Source organism: Plasmodium gallinaceum, assembly GCF_900005855.1.
Source record: "Plasmodium gallinaceum strain 8A genome assembly, contig: PGAL8A_v1_152, whole genome shotgun sequence".
Taxonomy (NCBI): Eukaryota; Apicomplexa; class Aconoidasida; order Haemosporida; family Plasmodiidae; genus Plasmodium; species Plasmodium gallinaceum.
In genome coordinates this window covers 541310-554752 of record NW_021628316.1, presented here as the reverse complement: position 1 = coordinate 554752, position 13443 = coordinate 541310, and the positions used below count along the sequence as shown (strand labels likewise).

At 15.5% G+C, this 13443-nt stretch overlaps 5 protein-coding genes across 5 annotated transcripts; 4 read left to right on the top strand and 1 right to left on the bottom strand.

Moving 5' to 3' along the window:
* Positions 1-1118: 1118 nt before the first annotated feature.
* Positions 1119-2363, top strand: MYB1 (Myb1-related transcription factor, putative; the record flags this gene model as incomplete). The annotated part of the gene is made up of 1 exon (XM_028673947.1): positions 1119-2363. The coding sequence occupies one exon, from the start codon at positions 1119-1121 to the stop codon at positions 2361-2363; it is 1245 nt and encodes a 414-aa protein (XP_028530349.1).
* A 734-nt stretch (positions 2364-3097) lies between these two features.
* On the bottom strand, positions 3098-4021 carry PGAL8A_00512000 (tRNA (adenine(58)-N(1))-methyltransferase catalytic subunit TRM61, putative; the record flags this gene model as incomplete). The annotated part of the gene is made up of 1 exon (XM_028673946.1): positions 3098-4021. One exon carries the CDS (start codon positions 4019-4021, stop codon positions 3098-3100), a length of 924 nt encoding a protein of 307 aa, XP_028530348.1.
* A 724-nt stretch (positions 4022-4745) lies between these two features.
* Positions 4746-6707, top strand: PIS (CDP-diacylglycerol--inositol 3-phosphatidyltransferase, putative; the record flags this gene model as incomplete). The annotated part of the gene is made up of 9 exons (XM_028673945.1): positions 4746-4785; positions 4914-5048; positions 5263-5302; positions 5417-5475; positions 5662-5716; positions 5821-5900; positions 6223-6318; positions 6463-6509; positions 6630-6707. The coding sequence occupies 9 exons, from the start codon at positions 4746-4748 to the stop codon at positions 6705-6707; spliced, it is 630 nt and encodes a 209-aa protein (XP_028530347.1).
* A 552-nt stretch (positions 6708-7259) lies between these two features.
* PGAL8A_00511800 (conserved Plasmodium protein, unknown function) lies at positions 7260-8149 on the top strand (the record flags this gene model as incomplete). The annotated part of the gene is made up of 4 exons (XM_028673944.1): positions 7260-7433; positions 7583-7684; positions 7782-7869; positions 7968-8149. The coding sequence occupies 4 exons, from the start codon at positions 7260-7262 to the stop codon at positions 8147-8149; spliced, it is 546 nt and encodes a 181-aa protein (XP_028530346.1).
* Positions 8150-10875: 2726 nt separating this feature from the next.
* Positions 10876-13375, top strand: PGAL8A_00511700 (zinc finger (CCCH type) protein, putative; the record flags this gene model as incomplete). Its single annotated transcript, XM_028673942.1, has 4 exons — positions 10876-10930; positions 11092-11202; positions 11356-11383; positions 12358-13375. The coding sequence occupies 4 exons, from the start codon at positions 10876-10878 to the stop codon at positions 13373-13375; spliced, it is 1212 nt and encodes a 403-aa protein (XP_028530345.1).
* Positions 13376-13443: the final 68 nt, after the last annotated feature.

The following is a 13443-nucleotide window of genomic DNA, read 5'->3' as shown; positions in this document are numbered from 1 at the left end:
AATTTCAGAAAATTTCAAAAACCTTTAATTTATTATTATTATTTATAAAGACAAAGATTTCTTCTATTCATATTTATCTACATATGAATTATTTTTGTAAGTATGAATTTATTGCTAAATCTCATTGTATATATTTACCTTTTTTTCTGAATGTATAATTATTTTCGTTTTACTTATGTTTATTTAGAGAATATTAATTTTTAAATAAAAAAAAGTAATAAAATGTTAAAGAGAATCACTTAAAGTTTTATTTTAGAACTACAGAATTTACCATTTTAACTAAAAAAAAAAAAAAAAAAAAAAAAAAACTTAAAATTGAATGAATAAATTACAACTTTTTATATAAATATTTATCATTATACAAAATGATATATATTATCTAATTTTAACAATGTAGTTTTAAAATTAAGAGCAAAATTCTGTAGAAATTAAAAATACTAACAAAAGTAAATTTGTAAAAGATTTTAGTTTAGTGAAAAAAAATATTTTTAAATATTGGAAAAAAATTATTAATAAAAAAAAAAAAATTATCACATTAAATTAACTTGAAAAAAAATATACACCTAAGAAAATGTTAAAAAAAGGAAAAAATTTATTAAGAAGATGAAGTAATAAAATGTTAATAATTCATATTTTTTTTTTTTTATTTTATATTAAAATACTTTTAGTATAATTTATTTACATTATAAATGTTATTAAAATTTATGAAACTTTGAATTATTTTTACTTTATTAATTTTTCTATTTTTATTACTAGAAAAAAAAAAAATGCACATACTAATATATGTGTAGTTAAATATAAAAACATAAATCATGTAAAAAATTAATATATTACTGAAAAAAATTGTTTTAATATCCCTATGTATTCCTTTATATAAGATAATTAAAATTTTATATATTTTATTTTATTTTTTTTTTTTTTTGTTTTTTTTTCAAAGAATAAACACCTGATGAATTAGAAATTATTATTATTTGTATAATTTTTTTTTTGTTTTATGCACAAAAAGTAAATATGTTAAAATTTTAGTTTTTTATTTCTTTATTTATATGTCTTATTTATTTTTCAATATATTTTTTTTTTAATTGAATACATATATATATATATATATACGTTGAAAAATGAATATAGAAAATAGTGAATATAAAAATTTGTCTAGTTTAGAAGAAAAGTTACATAATTATTTAACAGTTATTGAAAAAATGATAAAATTAATTAACGGAAATATAGATAAATTAAATGATTATATAAATAAAAAATATAATGAAATAAAAATATTATCAAGTAAAAAACCAACAAGAATAAATTGGATGAAAACAGAAGATAAAATGCATATGTCTTTGTTTTTTGATAAAAAAAATGGTTTTGCTCCAACTAATGAAGATGCATTAAAAATACTTCAATTTCAATCAAAATTTTTAAATTATCGTAAAAAGTATGAGTATAAAAAAAATTTATGGACAAAAAAAGATATAGATATGCTATTTATAACTGTGGATAAAATTTCAAAAAAATATGCATTCCAATATTTAATAGAACCTGAATTGTCATACGAATTAAAACAACAAAAACAAAAAGAAATAGAAGAAAGTGATACTAAAAATATTCTAAGTAAGTTAAAACTATATTTTGATGAACATGTTCATAAAAAAAAGTTATTAACACAAGAAGATTATGATAAATTAAGAGAAATAGAAATAAGTGACTTGTGTGAAGAAAAATTAGGATTAAATAATTCAAATAGTATAAATTATGAAAAAGAAAAAATATTAAATGAAAGTAATAAACTTTCAAAGAAAAATATACAAATAGAAAATTTTGCTGTTTTTTCTCAAAAATTTTGGGAAGAAGTTTCGGAAAATTTAAAAAATTCTCAAACCGCAAGAGAATGTCAAAAAACATGGTTATATTATGGATGTTTTGAAGATGAAAAAAAAAAATGGACAGAAGAAGAAATAAAGCAATTATTGTTTTTAAGTAAAAAATATAAAAAAAGAGAATGGAAATGTATAGCAAGAGAATTAAACACAAATAGGAGCCCATTAAGCTGTTTTGAACAATATATTAAAATAAATAAATTATATGATACAAAAGAAAAAATAAAATTAGAAAGAATAGCTTTTAATGTTTTGGAAGACATACAATTACAAATTTTAGTATCTATTCTTGGTGATAAAAATTGGTATGATATAAAAAAACATATGGAAATTCTTAATACTAATATTAAAAGAATTGAAAAGAGAAAAAATTGTCATGTAATTGAAAATGAAAAAAAAAAAAAATGTATTAATGATGAAATATCTTATAAAAGAAGATACTTAAGATTAATCAATACAAAAAAGGAACAAAAAGAACATTTTAAGTAATCTTTTTCTTTTTTCCTTGTTTATATATAAAAAATACTTACAAACTTTATTTGAATTTATGCTTATAAATTATCAAAAAATAAATCCATTCCTTATATATATTTATATATACTTTGTTTTTTTTTTAAAATAAAAGTTATCTTAATTTTGAAATATTTATATTTAATTACTACATATTCTTATGTATATACATATTTTCTACTTAAGAAAATTTATATTATTTTAAATATAGATTCGCAAAAATTTTATTCTTAAATAAGAAAACTTTTTGGTGCTAAATAATTTTAATTATTATTTATTTTTATGATTATTCTTTTTCAAAAAAATTTTCATTTAATTGTTTTGTTTATTATTTTTTTTTTTTTATTGGATGTATTAATAATATTAGAAAATACCGAAGTTTTTTTGTAATTTATTTTAATTCTTAAAGAGTAAATATAAAACAAATAACACAATTAAAAATATAAATAAAAAAAACAAAAGCATATTTTAAAAAAATTATTAACAGTGAATTATATATTACAAAAAAAAAGAGAATTAACAAATTTTTTACACAAAAATATATATAATTATATATGTGTAAAGAGAGAATATTTCATCTTTTTTATTTCTTGTTATTTAATAATATTGAAATGCAAATTTTCAGGATATAATTAGAAAAAAAAAAAAAAAAAAAAAAAATACAAATAGTTGGATAATATATTTAAAATTTTTTAGGATATTCATTTTTCTTTTTATTCTATAATATTTTTAAACTCAATATCAATTTGATCATTTTCATCATCTAATGGCTTTTTTGCTACTGTTAAATATCCGGTATGTGTTTTATTTTCTTTTTGAAATAATCTATAATTTGGTATTAAGGAATTTATATAATAACCCTTAGTAGATGTAGATTGATTATTAACATCAGTTGTTTCATTTTCGTTTTTAATATTCTTTCTATTTTTAGGAAACATAATTTGCCATGATTTATTTATTAATTCATACGTAATAATTTCACAAAAAGAATGATATTCTAAAGAATCAATTACTTTATGAACTTGTTCAATAGAAGGCAAAAAAATAACAAAAATACCTCTCTCTTTTAAAACTTTTTTTATCTTTTCAACACATAACCAAGGATTAGGCATATCAAGAAAAACGGAATCTATATCACATATAAAATCCTCAAAATCACTATTAATAATATCTTTGTGATAAAAATTTATGTTATTTTTTACATTATCAAAATTTTCAAATTCTTTTTTTACTTCTTTATATCTTTCTTCATTATATTCAAAAGTATAAATTTTACCATGAGGTAAAACACAATTAGCTAAGGCATATGTTAAACAACCTGAACCTGTACCTGCTTCTAAAATTTTCTTATTTGGTAATGCATTACATAGTAAACAAATAAAAGATATGTCATGTTCATATAAAGTTTGAGTTGTTTTTTTTAAACTTAAAGCAATTAATTCGGGTGATCTTTTTAATACATAAATAAAATTTTTATTTAGTGTATCAAATATTTTACTTCCATACTCCTTACCTATAATATCATTATGAAGAAATGTTCCTTTTTTATTTATTGTTATCTCATCTTTTTTCAGTTTTACTAATTCTATATTATCTTCATCAAAGTATAATATTACACTATCTTCTTTTATTGTCATATTTAGAAAAAAAAAAAAAAAAAAAAAAAAAGGAAAAAAAAAGGAAAAATATCTCACCGCTTGAATTTAATCTACATTAAAAATTTAATGAATTAAAAAAGGTTATAATATTGTATATTTGTGTACTTATTTATATTATTTCGATTTTATATGTTAATTTTTTTTATTTTTTATTTGATTCTTAATTGTTTTTACCTTAATTTTTTTATATAATGAAAGTGAGCGCTTTATTATATGCTAATCTCAAAGATAATTTTTTTTTTTTTTTTTTTTACTTCATATGTATTTTTGCTCTTTTTTTTTAAATATTAAATATTTGCACTCAAAATTTTCTTAAATTATTCTAAAAAATAAATAAGTATTTTAAACAAAATATATGAATTATAAACATTCATGAGAATTTCTATATATATTTAATTAGAAACAAAAAAAAGTACTCATAAAAAATACTTTTCATAAATCCGTTAATTAAAAAGATATAAAAAAATTTAAAAAAATTTTTTTTCTTTTTAATATTTCTTTTTATTATTTACATTTAAATGTGAAATAAGAATTTATTTCCATTATTTTACCTTAATTTTTTTTTATTTTACATAAATATTTTCATAAAATGATCTTAGTTTTTTAAAAATAATTTAATTTATGACATTATTTTTCATTTAAATTATATATAAATTATTAAATAAAAAAAAAAATAACATAGAAAAAATATATATTAGTTAAAATGAAAAAAAACGTTTATTTATACATACCAAATATTATTGGTTAAATAAAAAAAAAAAATATATATATACGCATATATATATATATATAATATTATATTTATAAAATATATTTTATTGTATATATGTATACTTATATATAAATAAAAAATATTTTTTTTTTTTTAAAGGCTATATACGAGTCATTTTAGCATTATTTGGTTTTATGATATGCCGACAAAATTTACCAATATTTGCAGTATTTTATGCTACTAGTCAAATGTTGGATGGATTAGATGGATGGACAGCTAGGAAATATAATCAAAGTGTTTAAAAAAACAAAAAGAAAATATTTATATATACTGTTATTTGATATATTTTAACTATTATTTATTTTGAAAAATTAAAATAATAAAAAAAAAAAAAATATGAAATAATAAGTATTTTTATTAAAATATAGAAATAATTTTTATTATATGTCTATATATATAAATATATCTTTAAATATATAAATTATTTTATTAAAAATTTTTTTTATAGCATCTGTTTTTGGACAAATTTTAGATCAAATTACGGATAGGTATTTTTCACTTTAATTCATTATTATTTTTTTATTAATAATTTAAGGAATCTTTTTAAAAGTATACAATAAAATATATAAAAATGATAATTGCAAAATTTTTTATTTTTTCAGATTATCAACATGTTTGTTATATCTCCTTATTAGTAATGTTTATGATAAATATGTTTTAGGTAAGAAAAAACATAAAGTTTTTAATTTATGAATTTATTAGATAATAATGAATTTTTTTTTTTTTTTTTTTTTTTTTTTTTTGTATTTATTATTTACCTTTATCTTTTCCTTAAATTATCTATATATGTACTTTAAAATTTTGTATTTTACCGTAATATGTTATATATTTATTTTTATTTTTTAAGTGGTTGGACTAATTATGATTGCAGATATAGGTGGACATTACTTTCATTCAACATCGTATTAAAAAAAAAATTATAAAGAAAATATATTATATATATATATATATAGAATAATTATATTATTTTTTATTCTATGTTATCATTTTTATTTTATTTTTTTAGATGTGCTATAGCAGGAAATAGAACTCATAAAAAAATTGAAAAGGGAAATAGACTTTTGAAATTATATTATGAAAGACAGAGTATATATTAATAAAATATAATAAACATAAACAACATAAAGATAATTAAATTTATTTCTCAAAAAATTATTTATTTTTTAATAAAAATGATATATATATATTTTTTTTTTTTTTTTTCATTTTGTTATATAATGTATATTTATTATTTTTATTCATTTACTCTTGCCTTTGTTATATTATTTGAAAAATTCGTAGTTTTTTTTTTAATATACATAATTATGAATAAAAAGGAATATATATATATAATTTAATAATAAGTATCTTCCTTTTAATATAATTTAATTTTTTTTTATAAAATTAAAAAATTAAAATTTTATCTTAGGTGTCATGGTAATGTGTATAATTGCATACGAATCCTTTTTGATTTCTATATACATATTGAAGGTTGCATCAGAAAAATCCTTAATTTATATATTAAGTAAATTAAAAAAAATATATATATATATATATATATAATAAAATAATATTAAAATATTATTTTTACAATAAATTTTAAAAAATTAAAATTTTGAATATTAGAAATGTTATATTTTTTTTTTTTTTTTTTTTTTTTTTTTTTAAGGCTATTATGCCATAAAATTTTGTTTTCCTTTGGCCGCATTCAAAGTGGTATAAAAGAGTTTAATAAATAAAAAATAATATAATTATATTTTTTTGTTATTTTTTAATTTTTTGTATTATACATATATTTTTTTTTTTTTTTATTTGATACTATTTATATATTAATAGTTTACAAATGTGTCCCAAGGAATATATGGTGTTAAAAGATTAGTAGAAATGGATTGTAAAAAAAATGAAGAGAAATAAATTGTATTATTATCATATATAATTTTTTTTTTTTTTTTTTTTTAATCATTATTTTTTTATAATATTCATTTTAATATTTTTTTTTATAATTTTATCACAAAATAATACATCTTTTAATTTGACTAAATCGGAAGAATATTAATCATTGCAAACAAAAAAAAAATTTTTTGAGAAGTTAAAAAAAAAATTTTAAGTTTTTTTTTTTTTTTTTTTTTTTTTTTTTTCATATATATATATATATATATCTACACCAATTTTTTTTTTTCTTTAAACTATTGTAAATAAAAGAAAAATTATGCAAAAATATATTTGTATCAATAAAAATATAAAGATATAAATATATGTTAATTGGGTTATTTTTTTTTTTCCTTTTTCATTAAACAAGAAATTCAATACGAATAATTCCTCTTTCTTTTAATAATATATATTTATTTAATATAATCTGTTATTGTTATTAAGAAAAAAAAAAAATAATTTATTTTTCTTATATATTTTTATTGAAATTTTTGTAAATATAAAATTTGAGTTAAAAATTAGAAAAAAAAAAGAAAAATGACAGGATCCAATGAGGATAAAGGATTAATAGAATTTAAAAATTCTTATGAAATGTATAATTTAAATAGAGAAAATACATTATCAATAATAAATGAAGATGATGAATGTATACATCATTCAGTTTTAGTAAATAGGAAAAACCTCGATATATTTAATATAGATTCAGCAATGGTATAAAAATATTACAGTAACATAGTTATATATTAATTCACAAATTTAATTATAATAAGTATTATCTATTTAAATATATTTGATTTGTTAATAACCATTATTTTATTTTATTTTTTTAATATATTTTTTTTCTTTTTTTTTCTTAATAGTATCAAAAACTTGAATATAAAAGAATCTTTAATTTGAAATCAAAAATAATTAAAAATGAACCAGTTTTTGCTTCAGAACCATCAATTAGTGAAGGATCATTGGTACATTTTTTTTTTTTTAGAAATTTTATTGTACTTTTTTTTTTTTTTTTTTTATGAATCCATTTAAAAATTTTCAATTAAATGTTTTAATTTTTAGGGTGAAGATGAAGTTAAAGATAATGAAGAGAATAATATAACTCAACCACAAATACATACTATTTTATGTTTTTTTTTTCCTATAATAGGTTTAGTTAAAAAAGGAAAAAATAAATTAGAATTTAAAATTATTTTTTATTTCACATATTTTTTCATTTTTAATATTTTTTTTTAATACTTTTGTTAGGCTGCCTTTCGTATATTCTTAATTTAAAATATGATGAATCTTCTTTAAGATATATATATGCTAAAAGAGCTTTATGTTTAGGTAGTGCTTTGAGTGTTATATACTCTTTCATTATTTGCTCTCTGTTAGGACATTTTTTGTTTCAATACAACTCCGATGATTTACGTGGTTTCACTTATTAACATAACATTTACACTATTTAAAAATAACTATTTATATCATAAAAATTTTTGTATATCATAAATTATATACACATTACCATTCATTTTATTATATATAAAGATTAATTTTTTCAAGTAATTTTCTTTTGTATATATATATTTATACTTTTATTTTTTTTTTTTTTTTAAAACTAGTTTATGCTTAACTTTTCTTTTAAAAAGCAACATTTCTCTTTTTTGTTTTTATTTTAATTAAAATTGTTAAAATATGAAGGATATATATATAGAAAAAAGGAAATTTGATAGTTAATACTATCATTACTATTAAATATTAATTTATCATTTTTTTTTCTTTTAGATTTGATCAGTTAAAATTAATATTAATATTTTGTAGTTAAATTTGAAAATAATATGAAAGTAAAATAATACAATATTATTAGTTTTGTAACTGCAGATCAAAAAAAATTATAATGTTTTAAGGTTAATTTAATATTTATCATAATTTCTCTTTTTTTTTTTTTTTTTTCTTTTCTTAATTCCAACAAACAATTTTTAATATATATGTTAAAAAAAAAAAAATAAAAACTTTAATAAATTCTTCACTCCTATAAACCTAAAAAAATAGAAATATTTTGAAATTATACGCTATTTACAATTTTAGTTTTTATTGTAATTCCTAAATGAAATATTCATTTAAGTATTATAGACAAAAAAAAAAAAAAAAAAAATAAAATAAAATAACACTCCCATACCAATATATTAGTCCTCACATAATTATTTATCTCTCAATTTTTTCCTTTTTTTTATTATGTTTATTTAAAATTTTGTTTGAATTTATTTGTATTTTAACTTTCTTGTATAATTTTTTTTTTTTTTTTTTTTTTTGATACCTATATTTTACATTATATAAATTTCATACGTTAATGTATTTTTCTTTATTAAAAATTAGATTACTATTAATCTGTATATATCTGATAAAATTTAAATATAATTATATTATATTTGTATTTATTTAAATAAATATATATATATAATACATCAGTAAAAATAGGAACATACAAATTTTTAAAATTTTTTAAAATAGAATATTTAAAAATAAGAATTAAAATGAGAATTTTAAATTATTATTAAATGTTATATAAGAAATATGAGAAACAAATTTTATTTTTTAAAGAAAAATATCAAAATAAAATAAAATATTAATTCTTCAATTTATTGTTTTTTCTTCAAAGAATAGTTTTTCATAATTTTATTTTGATACATAAATTTATAATTATAAATTATTTCATATATATTTATATATATTATGGAATTACCACCTACAAGTATTTTATTTTTAAATATGTTTTTAATTCAATTTTTATTTATATCTACAAAACTTTTGCCATATAATATATATTAAAAAAAATTTTAATAAAAATAAGCTTTTTTCTTTAGATTTAAAAAATTTTTATAAAAGTCAATATGTTACAACATAAATAAATTCTAAAAAAAATAAACATAAATATATTTTATTAAATTGCATATAATTTTTTTTTACTTTTTATTTTTCTAATTATTTAATATTTACTCATTTTAATAAATCGAATTTTTTAATTTTGTATTGTCTAATTAAGCATTTTTTTTATTAATTGTTTTGTAACTTTATATATTTCTTATACTTTTATTTCTGTTATATTTAAATCCACTTTTTTATAATTTTTCTATATTTTTCATACATTTTCATTATTTTTTTTTTAATTTATCTATATTTCATTAATTGAAAAATATAAAAAATACATTATTTAAGGAAAATAAAATAATTAATATTCTTTTTCTTTTATCCATAAAACTTTAAAAAATTGTTCAATTTTTCTTTTTTATATCAACACAATATTTATATATTAAAATATTTAAAATTTTTTTTTTTTATTTTTAATTTATTTTTTGGAAAGTCAAATTTTAATCATATTTTTTATAATTTTTATAAAGTACTATTTTTCGTATATACATATATATGTATATAAATATATATTTTTTTTATTCATTTGTTTTCTTCTTTTTTTTCTCCATGTTTTATAAATTTTTTTCTTTAATATATTTGTTTACACCATTTTTGAATCTTCTTTTTTTTTTTTTTTTTTTTTTTTTTTTTTTTTTTTTACACCATTGTGAATTTTTTTTTTCTATTAATATTTTTTTTATTCTTTAGATAAATTATTTAAATTTTTTTCATTAAATAATATATTAAAAATTAAAATTAAATTATTTTTTTTTACATACATAATCATGTTTTTTGTATATGAAAAATCTATCCGTTAAATTATAAGTAAATTTTTACTTTTTTTTAACATTTTAAAAAAAATATGTTAATATAAGATATTTTTTTTCTTATTTAATGAATTGGATAAATTATGAAAAATCTTTTGAAAAAATATTTTTAAATAAAACAAAATAAAAATATATTACTAGATTTAAAATTCTGTGAGTAAATTGATTTAAATTTTATTTAAATATAAAAAAGGGAATATATAAAGTTAAAAAAAAATTAGCATTTAATATATAATGTAAGAATATAACAGTAAAAATATTTTTTAAATTTTATAATTATTATTAAAACTTATGTAATAAATAACATATTTTTAATTTAAATATATAAAAAATCAAAGATTCAAAATGAAATCATTCATAAAATATAATATATATCATTTCATATATACTTTATTATTATTTACAAAACAAAAATAAATTTTCTTGCAGGTAAAAATATGAGAGGTTCTTATATTAGAGATGGATTTAAATCTCAATATAGATATTCAAATGGTAATATAAACTACATATAAGAAAAAAAAACCAAAAAAATATAAAAATTCATATATTTTTATTTTGTTTTTCATGAATTTAATAGAAATTGTATTATTTATATTTATTTATTTAATAATTCTTTAACTAAAATTAAACTTATTTTTTTTTTTTTTAATTAGGCTCAGATAATAATAAAATACAAAACTCTTTTAATAGGAGAACATATTATTCAAAAAAAAACATAAATAAAGATAAAGGAGCAATATTTTGTCCACATTATACTTTAAGAGGTTAAGAATTTATTGTTACAAATGTTATATATATGTATATATATATATATATATATATATATATATATATATATATTTTATTTATATATTAATATCCTTTTATATGTAGAACATTCTATATCGTAATAATTTTTCTTATTTTCTTTACTTTAGGAACATGCCGTTTTATAAATGATTGCAAGTAAATTAATTTTAATGATTTTCACTTATTTATATCAATAAATTATTATCTTTTTTATATATTAATATTAAAAAAAAAAAAAAAATACACATAAATACACAAACACATATATATATATATATTTATACATACACATATATATATATATACATACACATATATACACATACATATATATATATATATATTTATTTATCTATATATGTTTAAATGAAATAAGTAAAAAATAAAATGATATAAAATTTGAGAGAAAAAAAGTAAATAAAATATAAAAAAAAAAAAACATTATAATAAAAAGAGAAAAAAAAAAAAAATAAAAATAAAAATAAAATAAAATAAAATTAAAATAAAAGTTAAATAAAAAAGAATAAAAAACATATAAGATATAGAATTGAATTAAGAATAAAAATATTATTATTAATTTAAAATATATTATGTTGTTTTTCGTTTAAAATTATAAAAAAATCTAAAATAATATATGAATCAATGCTTACATAGACATACACCTTTTTTGTTACTATTGATATATTTTTTTTTTTTTTTAATATTTGAATCATGTAATGTTATTTTAACTTTTTTTTTTTTTCATTCATTCATTCATTCATTAATTAGTGTAATATTCATCTCTATAAATATAAAGATATTTAATATGAATACAATGAGTAATTTTATGTATTTTTTTATATATGATTAATGAAAGAGTTAATTATAATAAATTATTATTATATTTTTTTTTTTTATATGTACTTAAAAGTTATAAAATAACTTTTTTAATTATTTTGTTATAACTGAGATTGATGTTTATTTTTGTATTAAAATATAATATTTATCTTTTGAAATAATATTATTATGAAATGTATTTTTTTTTTTTTTTTTTAAAGTTAATTTGCACATATTGATATATAAAAGATATTTTATTTTTTTAATAAAAATATATTATTTTTTTAAATTTGTAAAACAACAATTTTTTTTAGAAATTTACATAATTTAAAATTAGTTGACACTTTTTTTTTGCAAAGATCTTATATCGATTGTGCGATAATAGTTCACGGTCCTAATAATGAAATTTATTTATTTACTTCTGTTTCACCTTATACTATTAATGTATGGATTTTTGTACCAGGAGAAGGATCAAAAGAGATTGACATAAAACATTTAAAAAAAATAGAATTTGAATTAACAGAAGAAGAAGAATCTTACTGTTACGATAAATTAAAATATAATAAAAAAAAAAAAAAAAAAAAAAGAGTTCTAGCATTATTGTATGCTGAAGAATGTATTTTCGCTGGTTTAGATAATGGATTAATAAAGATTATGCATTTACCTTCATCAGATTCTTCTACTCTTTTTGCACATAGCGATGCTATATATAGCATTCTTTGTATTGATGGAATAATAATTTCTTCATGTGTAAATGGAGAAGTAAAATTTTGGAAATATCAAGAATCATATTTAAGTTTTGTAACAATTAAAAAAATAGAAACAAAAACAAAAATATATAAAATGATTGAAGTTATTTCTCCTAAATCTTTGAATACAAATAATAGCAATACGGAGGATTCTAAATATAATAGAACTTTATGGGTATGTGGTGATAGTATAACAATTATAAATTTATTAAATTTACAAATAGTAAATAAAGTAAAATGTAAATATGGGAATGTAGTATCTGTTATTCAATATGACGCTAATATAATTACAGCAATGAGTGAAGGAAAAATCATTGCATATAATTTAAGTGGTGAAGACCATTTTGAAATGAATACTTTACCAATTTATTGTATGACTGGATTAACAAATAATAAAAATATGCCAATATTAATTTATGGTTCTACCAAAGCTTTGTATACTTTTTCTTTACCACAATTTAACCCATTTGGTTATTTAAGAGATAGAGAATCTATATCATTAAAATATAATTTAAATGATCCTGACTTTATTTTATCTTTATCTGGTCCATATTTCATTGTAATTTTTTCAAATGGTAATTAAAAAAAAAAAAAGAAAAAAAAAAAAAAAAAAAAAAAAAAAAAAAAAAAAAAAAAAAAAAAAAAAAAAAA